Source organism: Eumetopias jubatus, unplaced genomic scaffold (assembly GCF_037043125.1).
Source record: "Eumetopias jubatus isolate StellerSeaLion01/CBP00866 unplaced genomic scaffold, mEumJub1_p1.0 scaffold_5, whole genome shotgun sequence".
Lineage (NCBI taxonomy): Eukaryota > Metazoa > Chordata > Mammalia > Carnivora > Otariidae > Eumetopias > Eumetopias jubatus.
In genome coordinates this window covers 3,231,402-3,247,544 of record NW_028274811.1, presented here as the reverse complement: position 1 = coordinate 3,247,544, position 16,143 = coordinate 3,231,402, and the positions used below count along the sequence as shown (strand labels likewise).

General features: G+C 60.0%; 1 protein-coding gene across 2 annotated transcripts; it reads left to right on the top strand.

The window, feature by feature from the left end:
• Positions 1–871: 871 nt before the first annotated feature.
• N4BP3 (NEDD4 binding protein 3) lies at positions 872–8,990 on the top strand. Of its 2 annotated transcripts, XM_028092606.2 has the most exons (5): positions 872–950; positions 6,211–6,561; positions 6,824–7,351; positions 7,706–7,960; positions 8,073–8,990. In XM_028092606.2, exons 2-5 carry the CDS (start codon positions 6,241–6,243, stop codon positions 8,607–8,609), a joined length of 1,641 nt encoding a protein of 546 aa, XP_027948407.2. In that variant the 5' UTR covers positions 872–950; positions 6,211–6,240; the 3' UTR covers positions 8,610–8,990. The 2 variants fall into 2 exon arrangements, with proteins under 2 accessions (XP_027948407.2, XP_087879706.1); XM_088023580.1 differs by lacking the exon at positions 872–950 and having other exon boundaries at positions 6,138–6,561.
• Positions 8,991–16,143: the final 7,153 nt, after the last annotated feature.

The following is a 16,143-nucleotide window of genomic DNA, read 5'->3' as shown; positions in this document are numbered from 1 at the left end:
GGTCATAGGATGACTAGGTTTAACTTTTTGAGGAATACACGCACTTTCACTGCTTGAATCTGGATACCTTCAAGTGTCCATCTCTGTCTGTCTCCATCTCTCCTGCATTGTCTTACAACCGTTTGACTCACATTATTTGTCTGGCCCCTGAAGGCATCTGAACTTGCTGCCCCTAGAAGGCTCTGGCGGCAAAAAATAAATAAAAATAAAATGCTTAGCGCCGAATTCAGTCGCTCAGGAGCCAGAGACCTCGGGTCTATCTCTCCATCTCTCGGAGTACTATTTTGCTCCACCTCCGAACCGGTAATAATGCTTACCTAAGAGGAGGCGGCGAGGATCTGGGAGGTGATGGACGGAACGCGCCTCTCCGGGAGCTGCCGAGTTCTGGAAACCGAGAGGGGCGGGCGAGGCCAGGAGGAGGAGGAGCGGGGCGGGCAGGGCGCCCTCCGGGGACGTCGGCGGCGCCGGGGGGGCTGCCGACCCTTCGGGGATCGGCGCGGCGCGCAGGGGGCGGCGGCGGCGCGGGGCGCAGCCGGCAGTGGAGCTCGGGCGGCTCGGGCGCGGGGCGCCTCGGCGGGCCGCGGCGGGGCTGGCGCGGCGAGTCCGGGCGGGGCTCAGGTTGGCTCGCGCTGGGCGGGGGTTGCCCCCCGTCCCCGCCCCCCACATCCGGGGGCCCGGCCGGTCCCTGGGCTGGCGGCGCGCCGGTGAGTCAGGCCGGGTTTTCCCTCCGCCTCTGGGCCAGGCGAGCGAGCGCCGCGGAGCGCGCGTCCCTCCCTCGCCAATCCGGCTCCGGCGCCCGCCCGCCCGCCCGGCCGCGTTTTCCCCGGCGTCCGCCGCCCGGCCGCTCCGAGCCGCCTCGCAGTCTCGCCTGGAGCCGGTGGCTGGAGGGAGGGTTCGAATCCTTGCGAGGGAACCGTAGCGCGCGAGGGGCGCGGAGCGGCGCCAGCATGGTAAGTGCGACGCGCCGGGGGCCGGGGACTGGGCTCGGGGGTGGGGCGGGCCGCCGAGGTCTCGCTTTCCCGGCGACCTTGGCCAAGCCGCAGCCCTTGGCCGGCGAGGTGCCCGTCTGAAAAGTGGGCGGGGGTGGCGGGGTGCGGTGTGCGCCCAGGTGCTCCCTGTTTCCAGACACTGAAGCACCGAGGCGCGGGATCAGGGACCGACCGCGACGCTCCTCTGGAGGGGCAGGCGGCAGGTCACGCTGCTCTCTGCAACCCCTGCAAATGTGCTCTCCTCGGAGCAGGGCCCGGGACCCCTGCGCCGCGGCTGACTTGGGGCAGGCGCCCTTGGCGCGGGAGTCTGACCCGGGCTTCGGCCCCCCGGCTCCGCTGCTCCGGGCAGGCCCAGGGAGGGGCCAGCAAGAGACGCCCCCTCCCGCCCCCCAGGTAGCTCGCGGACCTCCCGCAGTTCTGGGGAGCCCACGCCTCCGCCACAATCTTCCCGGCGGGGAAATTCCGTGGGGATGCCAGCATCGTCTGTTCCTCCACCTTCGCCACAAGACCCCTCTCCCGCCCCCTCCTGGATACCCCCTTCCTGCTCCCGTCTCCTGTCCTGTAAGGGCGGCAGCTGCCGGCCCGCTGCCAGAGACCAGGGATCCCCGTCCTGTGGGCACACTACCAGTTCTTGGAGGCCGGAGCACCATCCCAGTCTGGCCAGAGCCTTTGGCCAAAGCGAGGGCCGGCCTGGGGCCAGGGCGACATCAGGACCCTGGCTGTGTCTGGAAAGAGGACTGAGCTGGGACCTGTCGCCTCCCACCCTGCACCCAGCCCCCCAGTGCAGATTGGGGCTCTCCTCATTTGCATCTGGGGCTTAGCCTGGCTGACCTGCGACCTTGGCCCCCGTGCCCTCTCCCTGCTCAGCCAAGGAGGGAGCGGAGGCAGGAGGCCATCCTGGGCCCAGTGATCAGCCTCCTCCCAGGGCCCTCCTGGGCAGGGCTCCCCTGCTGGCTGGCTGAGTGTGGGTGTGTATGTGCGAGACTGAATGAATGCGGCCAGCCTGCTCTCGCCACCACCTCTAGAACTAGCAGCTTCCAGGGCTCGAGTCCCCAAGCAGCAATGCTTCCGCTATTTCTCTCTGACCCAGGCGCAGGCAGGAGGAATTCCATGCTGAGGGGACTGGGGTCCAAACCTGCCTGGTTGTAGATGCGCTTGGGGGAAGCAGCTGTGGGGGGCTGGGCGGACATACATATACTGCAGCGTGTGCCCATGGAAGGCAGCTGGTGACCCCTGGCTGGGACAGCAGTAGAGAAGGGCCTTGCCCAGGGAGTTGGAATTGTTCATCATTATGGGATCTTGGGCAACTGGCTTCTGGGCTTCAGTTTCCTTGCCTGCCCCTCACTAGGCTGTTATAGAGATGAGCTCAGATGATGAAATAAAAGGGCTCAGAGAACTGTGGAGTGGTATACATCTCTATGTGACTCTGTGGTGATACTAAGACTCACTCCTCTGGGGTTAGATGCAGGGCTCTGCCTCTTCAGGTGTCTCGGTGGAACTGGGGTATGCTCGCCTCTCCCATCAGGGCCCTGAGTCCCCCTCACCCACTGCCCCTCCTTTGGAGCTGGGACATTCCAGTCGCAATTCCTCAGGGGCAGCTGCAGACACTCCCTTCAGTGAAGTTGATCCCCCAGCAGGTGATGGGACTCTCCCCTGGGGCCTGGGCTCTGGAGGGGCTAACCACAGCCAAGGCTGGACTGGGAGCTTCAGGCCCACATGCTCTTGGAGGGGCCAATCTAGAGGAGAGGCCCACTGGGGTCAGGGTGGGCTTCTTTTTTTTTTTTTAAGTCACTTTTTTTGTTTTAAGATTATTTATTTATTTATTTGAGAGAGAGAGAACAAGTGGGTGGGGGGAGGGGGAGAGTCAGAGAGAGAAGCAGACTCCCCACTGATCAGGTAGCCCGACAGGGGTTCGAGCCCAGGACCCTGGGATCACGACCTGAGCAGAAGGCAGATGCTTAACAACTGAGCCATCAGGGTGGGCTTCTAAACCTGAGGAGCTGTGTACTTTCTCCAGTGCAGCTGAACATGACCTCAGGCACGTGCTTTTACCTCCTGGGCCTCAGTTTCCTCTTCCAAAGGGGAGGATGTCAGTATTCCCAGGTGTTGTGAGCCTGGGGTGAGCCCCGTGTCAGGCTGACTAACGGACGCCAGGGTGCTTCCCTGCGTGTCCTGTCTCTGTTTCATGGCCAGGGTGGCTCCCTAGCTTCGTGTTCCTGTCTCCACCAAGGGTTGATCCGAAAGAGATGCCCCTCTGTGTCCAGGGCTTTCAGTGCTGCTGGCTAATCTTGGGGCCAGGGGTTGGGGAACAGGAGCTCAGGGGTCCTTTTGGGGCCAGCTGGGTCCTGTGCAGAATATGACCCAGCCCAAACCTAGCCAGCATGGTGGTGGGGAGGCTGGGGCGGGTTTCAGCTCTGTGCGGAGCTCTGAGCCTCAGGGCATGTACTGAGCTCTGGGCAGAGGAGCCCCTGGAGGCATTCGGAAGAGGCCCTGCTTTTTGCTCTGCTGTTCCCAGAGGAGCGGCAAGGCACTTGCCTCCCTCCCTCCTCCCCCACCAGATCCTCTCCAGCCCAGCCTGCACAGCTGCCCTGGCCTGATTAGGCCAGTCCCTGGGCCTCCAAGCAACAGGGAAGGAATGTGTGTGTTGAGGGGAGGTGGGATGGACCCCTTTAGGAAAAGGGACTGTCCCCAGACTGCGACCTGGGCAGGGTGGAGCCTTCTAGAAGCCCGGGGCCTCAGCCCTGCTGGGAGAGCTGATAATACAGCCTGAGAAGTCACCTAGGAAGGTTTGGGTGGAGGGCGAGGGCCTTGGGGAAAGACAAAAGGAAGGGGCTGTCTGTGTCCCCTTTCGTCCAGTTCCACAACTGTTTCTAATTGCTTAGGTCACACGTGGAGAGAAGCCCCTCACCCCCCCACACACACACACCTCTCTGCATCTAGCCTGGGGGCTTGGTAGGACAACTGGGTCTTCTTGCTAGTGTAGTGCTAGAGCATTCGCATGTCATGTGTGTGTCCCAGAGGGTGCTCAGCGCTGTGAGGGTGACCTTGTCCGTGACTGTGTGCTGTTGGATGTGACCGTCCGTGCTATGTCCTCTAACACAGGAGCTACCATGCTGCTCACTGACTGGACTGCGGTTTGTGGGGGGAGGTATGTTCTCTTCTGGCCCATGACTGCCTCTAGTTCAAGGGCTCTCTCCTGGGACCTGAGATCCTTTGTGGGGAACCAAGGGTGCCTGTTATCCCTCCCTGAGACAGGAAGTCAGGATCTGTGTTTGGGGGCAGGTGGGCGTATTCGGCACCCCCGCCACCATCCCCACCCCCATGCTTGCACTCGGCTTCTGGTTCCTGAGACCCTTCACCTCCATTGTCTCTGTGATGGAAACCCAAAAGGAAGACGGGGCAGGCAGTCTCACCCACTTCAGAGATGGGACAACTGAGGCATGGCAAAGGGAGAAGCCATAGTGGCCGGGTCCCCATGGAGAGACAGTGGGAGGACAGGGCTGGAGACCGGGTTCTTGGCTGTCCACCTCCCTGAGAAGCAGCGACAAGAGCTGAGTGTGCTCAGACACAATGGGTGTCTGTCACTGGGTTCGCCTGTCATGGTAAGGAGGTGTCAGATTGGGAGGCAAGATACTTCATTTCTAACCCTTTGGGCTGTGGGTGCCATCCCATCCTCCCCGGGGCCCCCCCTAAACATTCAACAGCCATCCTGCTGAGATCACAGGCATCTCATTCCAACCAGCTCTGTGACCTTGGGCAAGCCACTTCACCTTTGGAAGCCCCAGTGCCCTTGCCTTCAAAGAGGAACAACAGCTCTATCATGATACTCAGACCCCTATGCAGGGCTGTGTTGCTGGAGGTGGCCAGGACCTATGATTCCTTAACTGGATGAGTCCCCCGACCCTGTGTGCCCTGTGACCTCCTCAGAGGCTATTAGCTGGCCACGGGGTGGGGGTGGGGAGCAGGGCCCTGCCCCCCATCCCTCCCACTCCCGGAGAGCTTTGTCTTCCACAAACACAAAACCTGGAAATGGTTGAGGAAGATGGAGCCTCCTAACGACCATTGTTTGAGGTGGGAGTGGGTGTCCCGGAAGCAAATTGGGGTGGGTGGGGGGCGCACAGCTGCTGCACGCCGGCTGGGTGTCTGTATGGGAATGGGAGCAGTTGCTCATGGGGGGGCGGAGGCAGAGAAGAAGGTGGCATTCACTCATTCGGCAGGTCCTGTCTGCACATCTACCATGTGCCAAGCCCTGGGCTGGACAGGGGATCCAGAGGGGAACTAGGGCCAGGCCCCACCCTCCAGGGTGTGATCTCAGCACAGGTGGGAGTTGGTCCCTAACCTGGTCTGTGGGCTGCCTGCCTGGGAGGAGGTCATGTCTGAGCAGCTGAGCTCGGCTTCAGGCAGCCTGTGTTGACCCTGGCTATGGGGCAGGCCCTGAACTGGATGGACCCTTTGTCCTGTTATCTCAGCCCATCCTCCCAGCATCCCTGAGTGATAAGACTGCTCAAGGAAGCTAGGGCCCACACGTGATTGGCCCCACGCTGGGTCAAGATCTGGGACACCCCCCCTCCGGTGGTGGGTTTTGGGGTGGCAGAGGCTCCCACTGTCCCTTCCCTCTGTCTCCCGCCACTGCCCCTATGACTTCGTGAACACCTGTTCCGGAAACTGGCCATTGTTCCCGCCATCCTTCCTCCCCTAGGCCCTTCCTGTTTGTGTCCCTCCCACTGCAGCCCCCAACCCCACCCATGCCAGGTGCTTCCCTTGGAGAACTCTGATCCACTGCAGGAAGAGGGGCTGAACTGGGTTTTCCCCCTCCTCGGAGAAAAAGAAGGAATGGGGAGCCAGAGGCCACCCCTCCAATTTGGGTGAGGAGCCTGGCAGGAGAGCGAACAAGGTCAGAGTCACACAGAGCCTGAGTCCTCAGCTGGCGCAGTCCTGGGAGGGGCCCTGTCCCACTGCTTTGGGCCTATTGCCCCATGTCCCCCAATCACACTGGCCCGTAGCTGCAGCTGGGGCACCAGGCTGGTGGCTTGGGGGCCTCTACCCCCTTTCTCTTGCCAGCCTAGGAATCCTGTCCTGGACTCTGTCCAGGACCCATGCTGCCTCCTGGGCCTGGGCCAGGTAGGGAGCTGACACAGAGAACACGTACCTGGTTTTAGGGGATCAGGGAAGTTGGGCAGCAAGTGCCCACCTGCCCCTAATGGAGCCTCCCGATCCCCAGAAGCAGCTGCCTGCACCCTGTTGAAACTTCATGGCCACAGCCCCAGGCCCTGCCGGCATTGCCATGGGCAGCGTGGGCAGCCTGTTGGAACGGCAGGACTTCTCCCCTGAAGAGCTACGGGCAGCACTCGCGGGGTCCCGGACTTCCCGCCAGCCTGATGGGCTCCTCCGGAAGGGCTTGGGCCAGCGTGAGCTCTTCAGCTACCTGCACCTCCCCAAGAAGGATGGCAAGAACACCAAGAGGGCCCCTCGGAACGAGCCTGCTGACTACCCCACCCTCTACTACCAGGAACATCCTCGGGCTGGCGACTTCAGCAAGACTTCACTGCCCGAGCGGGGTCGCTTTGACAAGGTGCATCTCTGCCCACTTCCCTCCCTAGTGTTGGAGGGTGGGAATGGGGGGGCTTGGGGTCCCCTCGGAGACCCGGGTCCTTGGATGGGGCTGGGACATGACCCTCCTGCTGTAGGCTGGCCTGAGCTTGGTCACAGGTCACCAACCCCTGGGGACATGCACCCCAGAGTCTCAGAGAGGATCCCAGGGGGCTGTAGGGACATCGGAGGGCAGAGCTGAAGTCAGCCCGGGGCCTCAGACCTGCCCTTTTTCTTCCCGGCAGTGCCGCATCCGCCCATCGGTGTTCAAGCCCATGGCGGGCTCTGGGAAAGGCTTCCTGTCCATGCAGAGCCTGGCGGCCCACAAGGGCCAGAAGCTGTGGCGCAGCAATGGCAGCCTGCACACACTGGCCTGCCACCCCCCACTGAGCCCAGGGCCCCGGGCCAGCCAGGCACAGGCCCGCGCCCAGCTCTTGCATGCCCTCAGCCTGGATGAGGGTGGCCCCGAGCCCGAGCCCAGCCTGTCCGACTCCTCCAGCGGGGGCAGCTTCAGCCGTAGTCCTGGCACCGGCCCAGGCCCCTTCAGCTCCTCGCTGGGCCACATTAACCACCTAGGGGGCTCCCTGGACCGGGCCTCACGGGTCCCCAAGGAGGCTGGGCCCCTGGCTATGCTGAGCTGCCTGCCTGAGCCACCGCCCCCCTATGAGTTCTCCTGCCCCACCGCCGAGGAGGTGGTGGCCATGCTGCCTGACACCTGTGAGGATCTCAAGAGGGGCCTTGGTGATGAGGATGGCTCCAACCCCTTCACACAGGTGAGGGCGCCCCCCCTCCACACCCTGGGGTCCTGTTCTGCCCCTTGGCATTGGGGTGCAGGGAAGACTGGAGGGGCCCCAGCCAGCTCACCTACGTGTCTCTGGCCACAAGAGAGGAAGGAAGATGGAAGTGATCTAGTCCCCCGCCCCCCACGGGATGGGGATGTCGTGTCACTGGCAGCCCTGGCTAGCCAGGAATTAGGTGGAAGGGAGGAGGAGAGACTCCCTGAGAGGGCCGTGTGTTGGGGACACTTCCCCTCCAGCCACGGCTGGGGTGTTGTGCAGGGGTCTAGCTATGGGAGCGGGGCCGTGTGCGGATTTCCCAGCGTGGCAGGCGCCTCTTGCCCTCGGCAGGTGCTGGAGGAGCGCCAGCGGCTGTGGCTGGCTGAGCTGAAGCGCCTATACGTGGAGCGGCTGCACGAGGTGGCTCAGAAGGCAGAGCGCAGTGAGCGCAACCTCCAGCTACAGCTCTTCGTGGCCCAGCAGGAGCAGCGGCGGCTGCGCAAAGAGCTGCGGGCGCAGCAGGGCCTGGGCCCCGAGCCTCGGCCCCCCGGCGCCCTCCCAGAGGCCGACCCTAGCGCCCGACCCGAGGAGGAGGCCCGATGGGAGGTGAGAGACCAGGCATCCTATAAACTTTCCGTGCCCTCCGCCGCCGACGGTCGCGTCCTCGGCCGCCCACCCCCCACCCTTACCCGCTCTCGCCCATCCTGTGTCCCTGCAGGTGTGCCAGAAGACAGCGGAGATCAGCCTCCTGAAGCAGCAGCTGCGGGAGGCCCAGGCGGAGCTGGCGCAGAAGCTGGCGGAGATCTTCAGCCTGAAGACGCAGCTGCGGGGCAGCCGGGCGCAGGCGCAGGCGCAGGACGCGGAACTGGCCCAGCTGCGCCAGGCAGTGCGGAGCCTGCGGGAGCCGGGCCCGCGGGAGGAAGGCCCGGGCAGCTGTGAGACGGACGACTGCAAGAGCAGGGGGCTGCTGGCCGAGGTGGGCGGCAGCGAGGCCGGAGGGGGCGGAGGGGGCGCCGAGCAGCTAAGGGCCCAGCTGGTGCAGGAGCGGCTCCGCGCCCAGGAGCAGGCGCTGTGCTTCGAGCGCGAGCGGCGGACGTGGCAGGAGGAGAAGGAACGGGTGCTGCGCTACCAGCGGGAGATCCAGGGAGGCTACCTGGACATGTACCGCCGCAACCAGGCGCTGGAACAAGAGCTGCGGGCGCTGCGGGAGCCCCCAGCGCCCTGGAGCCCTCGTTTGGAGTCCTCCAAGATCTGAGGCCAGCAGCTGAGCGGGCGGCAGGAGCACCGCCGAAAAAATGGCCTGGACCAGCCCGCCCCGAGGTGATGGCCGGCTCCTTCCTTACACTGGTCTGTGGCAGAAGCTGCGGAGGCCGGCCAGGGGTGGGGAGGCCCACCGCGAGGAGGGCTCCCGTGGTGCCGTGGGCTGGATAGGCTGCCAGGGCGGCAGGAGCCAGGGCAAGTCTTCCAGGCAGAGGAGCCCCTTCGCGGGGCCCCGCCCCGCTCCCGGGAGTGAGAGGTGGCCCAGAGGAGGAGGTTGGGGAATGGAGGGCCCCATGATGCAGAAGGGCGGGCATGAGGGAGGGAGGCTGGGATGGGAACACTGGCCTCCCCCAGAATAAAACCACATTTTCTACAAGGAGCCCCCCCCCCCCCCACCCGCCAGAGGCTACATTGGGCCTGTCCCTGGCCTGAGTCTAGAGGATTGTGGATGGTTGGCGTCGGGGGCCCTTTGACTGGGCTGTAGCTCCCCTCCATGGTCATGGCCCGTGGGAGGGTGTGCCCTGTGCCCATGCGTGTGTGCACGCGTGTGTGCAACCGCTGGGCATGCGTGTTGGGGAGTGGAGGAATCCTTTTGCCCCGGCACTACATGGTTCCTTAGCTGCCGTGTGGGCTGAAATGCCTTTCTTCAGCACCAGTGGGATTTTGCAGAAGGAACAATGCCAGAGAACCCAGAAAAAAGCAAAAGGGCCAGTCAACCAAGCCATGGCTAGAACATGAAACATTCTCTTGGTAGGAACTCTGGGCCCTGGGTACCCAGCCCCCTGCTGGGTTTGGGGCTGGCCTAATACAGCTTCCGCCTAGAGCACCCAAAGGCTCCAGGAGGGCCCTGCCCCTCCCAGAACGCACCTCCCATCTTTCCGTCTGCCTGTGGCGCACCCCTCCCTCCACAGGAATGGGAGGCCCCAGGAAGGTGCAGGAAACAGGCAGAGAAAGCTTGTGAGTTGGTTACTTGGTAAAGGGCCTGCAGGGCAGCAGGGAATGTGGCCATTTCCCTGTAGGCAATGGAAGGCCAAGGGATATTTTTAAGCAGGGGTGAGATGTGATCTGATTTGTATTCTGGAAAGCTCTGTGCTGAGAGGAAGCAACCCTCCACCTCCAGCCCCACACCAGGCTCCCTGACCCTTGGTCTCAGCCCAGGCTGGTCCTCAGACCCCTCCAGCCTACTCCCACCCCTAGGCTCTCAGCAGTCTGGTTTCCCTTCTGGACTTTTGCTCCCTCCTGGGTGGGTGGCCCAGAGCACAGACCTAGTCTGGCACGCAGGTGGCCCATCACCACTCCTTGCAGTAAAGTTCAGCATCCTTATGGGCGCATCGCTGTAACTGCTGCTGGGCCATTGAGCACCTCCTGTCTGTTAGGCCTTCGGTGCGTGGGCTCTCAGGGTTGAATTAGATGGTGCTCCCTGCTCCAGGGGAGCCAGCCCGCAGACCTCCCAGTCCCTGCCCTGATGGGGCAGCTGCAACCTCTGACAAGTTCTCTGCAGAAACCCCAGTTTGCTCCCATCACCCATGATTCCCCCTTCCCAGGCCATGCCTGGCCACTCCTCACGCCCCAGCAGGTGGGTCCTGGTGGAGTCGCTGTGCTGGGGTACGGGTACCCATGGGGCTGTGGAGCATGCGCTGATATGCCCCGCCTTTTCAGGGTGGAGAATGGGGTGTGTGAGTTGTCTGCCGTGGGTATGGTGTGTTTATGGCCATGTAAGTGGCAGGTGCATGTGGAGCTGTCTTGTGGGTGGTGGGTGTGTCTGGGGGTGTGTTTGGGGCTCCCGGGTTGGGAGGCCGGGAGGGCTGCTTGCTGGCTGTTCCTTCTGCTCCATTTCTTCCCTCCAGCCCCAGCCCAGCCCTTCTTGGCTCTGGCCAGGCTTGGGTCAAGCCTGTGGCCAGGACAGACCCCCACGCCTAGCTGAGCCTGCGTCCTCTGCCGGGGCAGGGAAACTGGGAGCACTCAAGTTAAGCAGGTCTGTCTCCCACAGGCCTTGAAACCTGTTTCACAGATCCCTCCAAACCAAGGTCTCTGGGCCAGTGACCCTCCAGACCCTCTAGTGACCTAAAGCCTGGGTCACTCCCTCCCTGCAACCTGGAGCTGGTCAGGCTGGGTGCCCGGGTGCCCATGTGCCCCACCGCGGCTGGGGTCCACCTTCCGGTGTACCATCTCTGCGGAAGGGCTCCCCACCCAGCAATTAGAGAGCTGGGCCGGCGAGTACAGCCAGCGGGGAGTGGGTGGGCGGTACCAAAACTTGGCAGCTCTGCCAGAAACCAGGGCCAGACCCAGATGCAGGGGGAGGGCACAAGAGAGAACTGAAGCTGGGGTGGCTCCGAGGGAACCAGATCCCTGCTGGGCAAACCAGTTCCCAGGTCCCCCAGCCGGCTGGGTGGCTCTGGGACCAGCCGATCCGAGAGGAAGCCGAGGGTTGCTTCCTCTCAGCACGGCCGCGGCCCCTGCTCTGGAGCAGCCCCTCCCTCCTGTGCCCCGTGGGCCTGCCCCTCAGCTGCCCAGAGGCCCCTTCCCCCAGCAGACTAGGCCCAGGAGGCCAATTCTCCAGAACTGAGGCCGCTCCCCGAGCTGGACTCTGTGCCCCTGATCTCTCCTGTTCTCAGCTCAGAGTGTCACATCTTCCAGTGGCTCCCTGGGCCCCCTTTGTCTATCACTTGGAGCATCTGACAGCCTGATAATGGCGCCCTTTCTGACCCCAGCAGCCCCTCACAGGCCCTCTGGGCCCTCGTCCTCCAGGTAGAGCCTCACAGATCTTACTTCCTCGAGAAAGCCTTCCTTGAACTCATGCCCTGCACTGTCTGGGCATTCCACCCCATCCCCCCACCCCCCGCTTCGTGTCCACAGACCCGTATATTTGCTGACATTGTCGGTCTCTCTCCACGGGGCTGTGGGCATTGCCAGGCAGGGCTGTGTGTTCTGTTTTTACCCTCAGAGCCTGCTCTGGCTCCAGCACAGAAGGCACTGGGGCGGCGGTGGGGGGGGGGCTTTGGAGTCAAGAGGGATCAGACCTCTCCCTGACTGGCGTGGGTTCAAGCTGGGGGTGGAGTGGCGTGGGTGGGGAGGTCTCCAGCTCTGGGTGTTCATTCACCATTCACGGACACCTGGGCCAAGCACTGGAGCTGCAGAGCTGGTCACCACTTCCTGCCCAGTGAGGTATGACATGCCTCCCTCAGGGCCAGACCTGAATCTCAGATGAGGAAGCCATAGTGGTCAAGGCCTCTCTGCCCCCATGACCCTTCCCTGTGGGGGGAGGGAGACAGCCACACACATACATCCGTGGTAGTGACCGGACCAGAAGAATGCAAACATACACACAAGGGGACAACGGAGGGGCCTCCGTGGTGGCAAGTCAGCAGAGCATGGAAAATTACATTTCTCTGAGACCGGGGTGGGGGTGGGGCTATAGGTATTAGGGAGCCTTTCTTCAAAGACTGCATGCCTCACAGTGACAATTCAGACCGAGTAACTCACCACCCGAGTAGGTGGGGCTTAGCCCTCTATATCGGATTCAGAAAAGAAGAATGTTCTATTTCTTGCAACAAAACAAAAGTGAAATAGGTCATGAGAGGTGGGGCATGAGTACCATGGGATTCAGAGGAAAGTTGTTTCGCTTTTCACCGCAGGTGAAGAGGGGTGTGCCTTGGGTGGGGGGCAGGTGTGTGTGACAAAGATTGACCAGACTTGGGTCAAGCAGTTGTAACCTCTCCTTGCTCCTGACCTTGGAAGGTAGCCCTCCTTTACAGTCCAGTTCTAGCAAGATTCCTGCTAAGTTCGTTTAGTCAGAATTCCCATCTTCCATATCTGACTCCCCTCCATATGTAATCTGGTTCTTCATCTTCCACCATCCCCCAGGTGATAGCTTGGCCTGCCTTCAGCAAGACTCCTGTGAGGTACAGTTAGCCAGGCTACCTCCTGGCTGCCCCCCCCTCCCGCCGCCGGAGGTGTCCTCTTAGTAATTTCTCATCCACTGACCCCCCACACCTGCTCCTTGGCCATCAATTCTACTTTTCCTTGTATTTGGAGTTGAGCCCACTCTCTCTCCCCTACTACAAAACCCCCCATTGCAATATCCCCTCTTGAATAAAGTCTTCCTTACCACTCTTTGACAAGTGCCGTGAGTACTTTTTTCTTTAGCAGGGATAAAGGTCTCTGAGGAAGGGAAATTGGGGGGATTTCCTCAGGAGCAGGGTGGGATAAGGGCATCCAGGATCAGCCTGGAACTGAACACACGGAGGTGTGGGAGGGTCCTGTCTAGAAGGGTTTGAGGGGAGGCAAGGCAGCCCCTAGACAGACTGTAAGTTGGCACAGGAAGACTTCAGGCTGTGAGTGGGTCCCTCAGGCAGCCAAAGGGGAGGGCCAGAACCAGGGCTAGCTTTATGTGTGTGGTCTCAGGACCACACTCAGAAGGCCCAACACTAGCTGTGAGGCACTGCTTTTGCCATTTTTCTTTTTCTTTTTCTTTTTTTTTTTTTAGGTTTTATTTATTTATTAGAGAAGCAGAGTCCCTGCTGAGCAGGAAGCCCAACGCGGGGCTCCATCCCAGGACCCCGGAAATCATGACCTGCGCTGAAGGCAGACACTTAACTAACTGAGCCACCCACACGCCCCATCTGCTGTTGCCATCTTGAACTTTTTTTTTTTAAAGATTTGATTTATTTATTTGACAGAGACACAGCGAGAGAGGGAACACAAGCAGGGGGAGTGGGAGAGAGAGAAGCAGGCTCCCCACTGAGCAGGGAGCCCGATGAGGGGCTGGATCCCAGGACCCTGGGATCATGACCTGAGCCGAAGGCAGACACTTAACGACTGAGCCACCCAGGCGCCCCCCATCTTGAACTTCTTAATGATGCTCAAGCAAGGGGCCTCACATTTTCACTTTGCTCCAGAGCCTGTAAATGATGTAGCTGCTCCTGGCCTAAACCAAAGCCTTGCAAGGAGGGGCAGAAACAGAGAGAAGGAGCAGGAAACTGGTGGGTGCCACCTGGAGGGTGGAAAGAAGAGGCCTGAGCAGGCAACCCGAGCTCCATGGGCCGAGGCCCGATGCTCCCAGGTTCCACAGAGGACAGGCAGTGTCTGCCTCACCTGCTGTTGCCCTAACCCCAGCCAGCTATCAGGGGAGGGTCCATCTTTTCCTAGCCTGACCTTCCAGGGCTCAACTCAGGGAAGCAAGGAAGGCTGTATTTTCAGGGGAACGCTTGTCTTGTCTGCCACAAACCTTTTTGTTTTTTCTTTCTTTTTCTTTTTTTAAAGATTTTATTTATTTATTTGACAGAGAGAGCCACAGTGAGAGAGGGAACACAAGCAGGGGGAGTGGGAGAGGGAGAAGCAGGCTTCCCGCGGAGCAGGGAGACCGATGCGGGGCTCTATCCCAGGACCCTGGGATCATGACCTGAGCCAAAGGCAGACGCTTAACGACTGAGCCACCCAGGTGCCCCAATGAAACTTTTTCTTTTTTTTTTTTAATCTAGTGTGTTCTTTGTGTACCTGGTCCCCCCCCCCAGCATTTTTTTAAGGTATAATTTACATACAGGAAAATGCTTCCTTTGTAGGGTACAGTTTTTAGAACTTTGACAAATGCAGAAAGTTGCATAACCAACAGTACAAGATACAGAATAGCTCCATTATGCCCCCCAAATTCCCCTCTCAGTCAGCCCTCCCCCCATTCCCCAACAATCAGTGATCTGTTTTCTCAATACCCTTCCTTTCCTTTTTTTCCCCTTTTTGTGAGCAGTGTATAATCCCTCCCCATATTAGAACATATTACAAAGTAGCAAGTAAAACAATAATACTACACCTCAATGGAAAGAATGAGGAGCCAGAAATAGATTCCATTCTGTAGAAAATCTTAATGTTAGGATAAAAGGCTTCCAAATGTGAGGGAAAAGGTAGGATCATTTAATAAGAGGTACTGGGATAACTGGACAAAAATTGGGGGGAAAAATAAGCCATACTTTGCACTACCCCCTCCAAAATAAAATGGACATGTGTTGAGGAGTTAAATTTTTTTTTAAAAATCAGGGGTGCCTGGGTAGCTCAGTCGGTTAAGCGTCTGCCTTCGTCTCCCGTCATGATCCCAGAAGCCTGCTTCTCCCTCTCCCACTCCCCCTGCTTGTGTTCCCTCTCTCGCTGTGTCTCTCTCTGTCAAATAAATAAAATATATTAAAAAATTTTTTTTCAAAATTAAATCCTAGGAAACTAGCAAAAGATTAACAGGACTATTACTAAGGGGCGCCTGGGTGGCTCAGTTGGTTAAGCGACCGCCTTTGGCTCAGGTCATGATCCTGGAGTGCCGGGATCGAGTTCCGCATCGGGCTCCCTGCTCAGTGGGGAGTCGGCTTCTCCCTCTGACCCTCCCCTCCTCATGTGCGCTCTCTCTCTCATTCTCGCTCTCTCAAATAAGTAAATAAAATCTTAAAACAAAAGGACTATTACTGAGTTAGTGGAGACCAGCTAAGTTTTTCGGCTTCGAAGCAGCCCCACCCCTCAACACAAACAAAACAAAAAAGCCACAGTCCCACCGAGCAAAGATTGACAAAATCATCTATGTAATAAAATGGTGCACGCTGAGAAGTAACAAAACCGCCGTGCAAGGAGAGCCACCTTTGGGGTGGACGACAATGACAAATAGAGGTGGAATGGCCTGGTATGGGTGTGTGCGCGCGGGCGGGACATTCAAAGTCCTTAGAGAAGCCAGGCTTTGCTCACGCCCATCTGGGCTGTGAGGCAGGCAAGGGCTCCCCCAGAGGAAGTGAGGAAGCCTAGGGCGTTTGGGCAGGTCTGAGAGGTCCTGCCGGCTTGGAGGCGGCTTCAGCCTAGCCGGCGGCCCCAGGCAGGGTTCACTCAACTCTCCGCCCCCGCGGCCCCCGCGTGGGCCAGGACCACCCAGGCTCGAGGTGCACAGACAGGCCTTTCTGGGATGCTCCGAGGACGCCCCCGCGGGCTCCCCGTGGGGCCGCGGACCGCCCTCTTCCCTGTATGTGTCATAAGGTTTTGGAGCCGCCGGTTCCCTCATTCAGAAGTAGAGCATATCGGCTACCTGGGAGGATTTTTGAGCACTTACTGTGTTCCAAGCACATGGTGTTGGGGATACAGCAGTGATGAGTACAAAGTCCTGACCCCAATGGACCTTTTATCCTAAAAGGGGTGTGTGTGTGCATGTGCGCGCGCGCGCGCTTTAGGGGCAGGAAGACAGAATAAACGAATAAACACACAATTTCGAGTCAAATGCTATAAAGAAAACAAAACTGGATTGTGCAAACGCTAAACAGAAAAGATTGTGCAAGGTGTTTAGGGGGGTGGGGTGGGGGGAGGGGGAGGTTGCTCTGGAATGACACTGGTCCCCAAAGGGAGCAGGAAGTCAGGGAAACAGAGATAGAGACTTTTCTCTTGGGCTGTTTCTAGTCAAAGTCCCTGAGGCCTGCGGAGGAAATAGGGGTTGGGGGACTTCTCTGCCCCTCCCCTGTATAGCAAGAGGGCCTGGGAGGATCGTGAATTCAGTCCCGGCCTGCGTTTGGGGT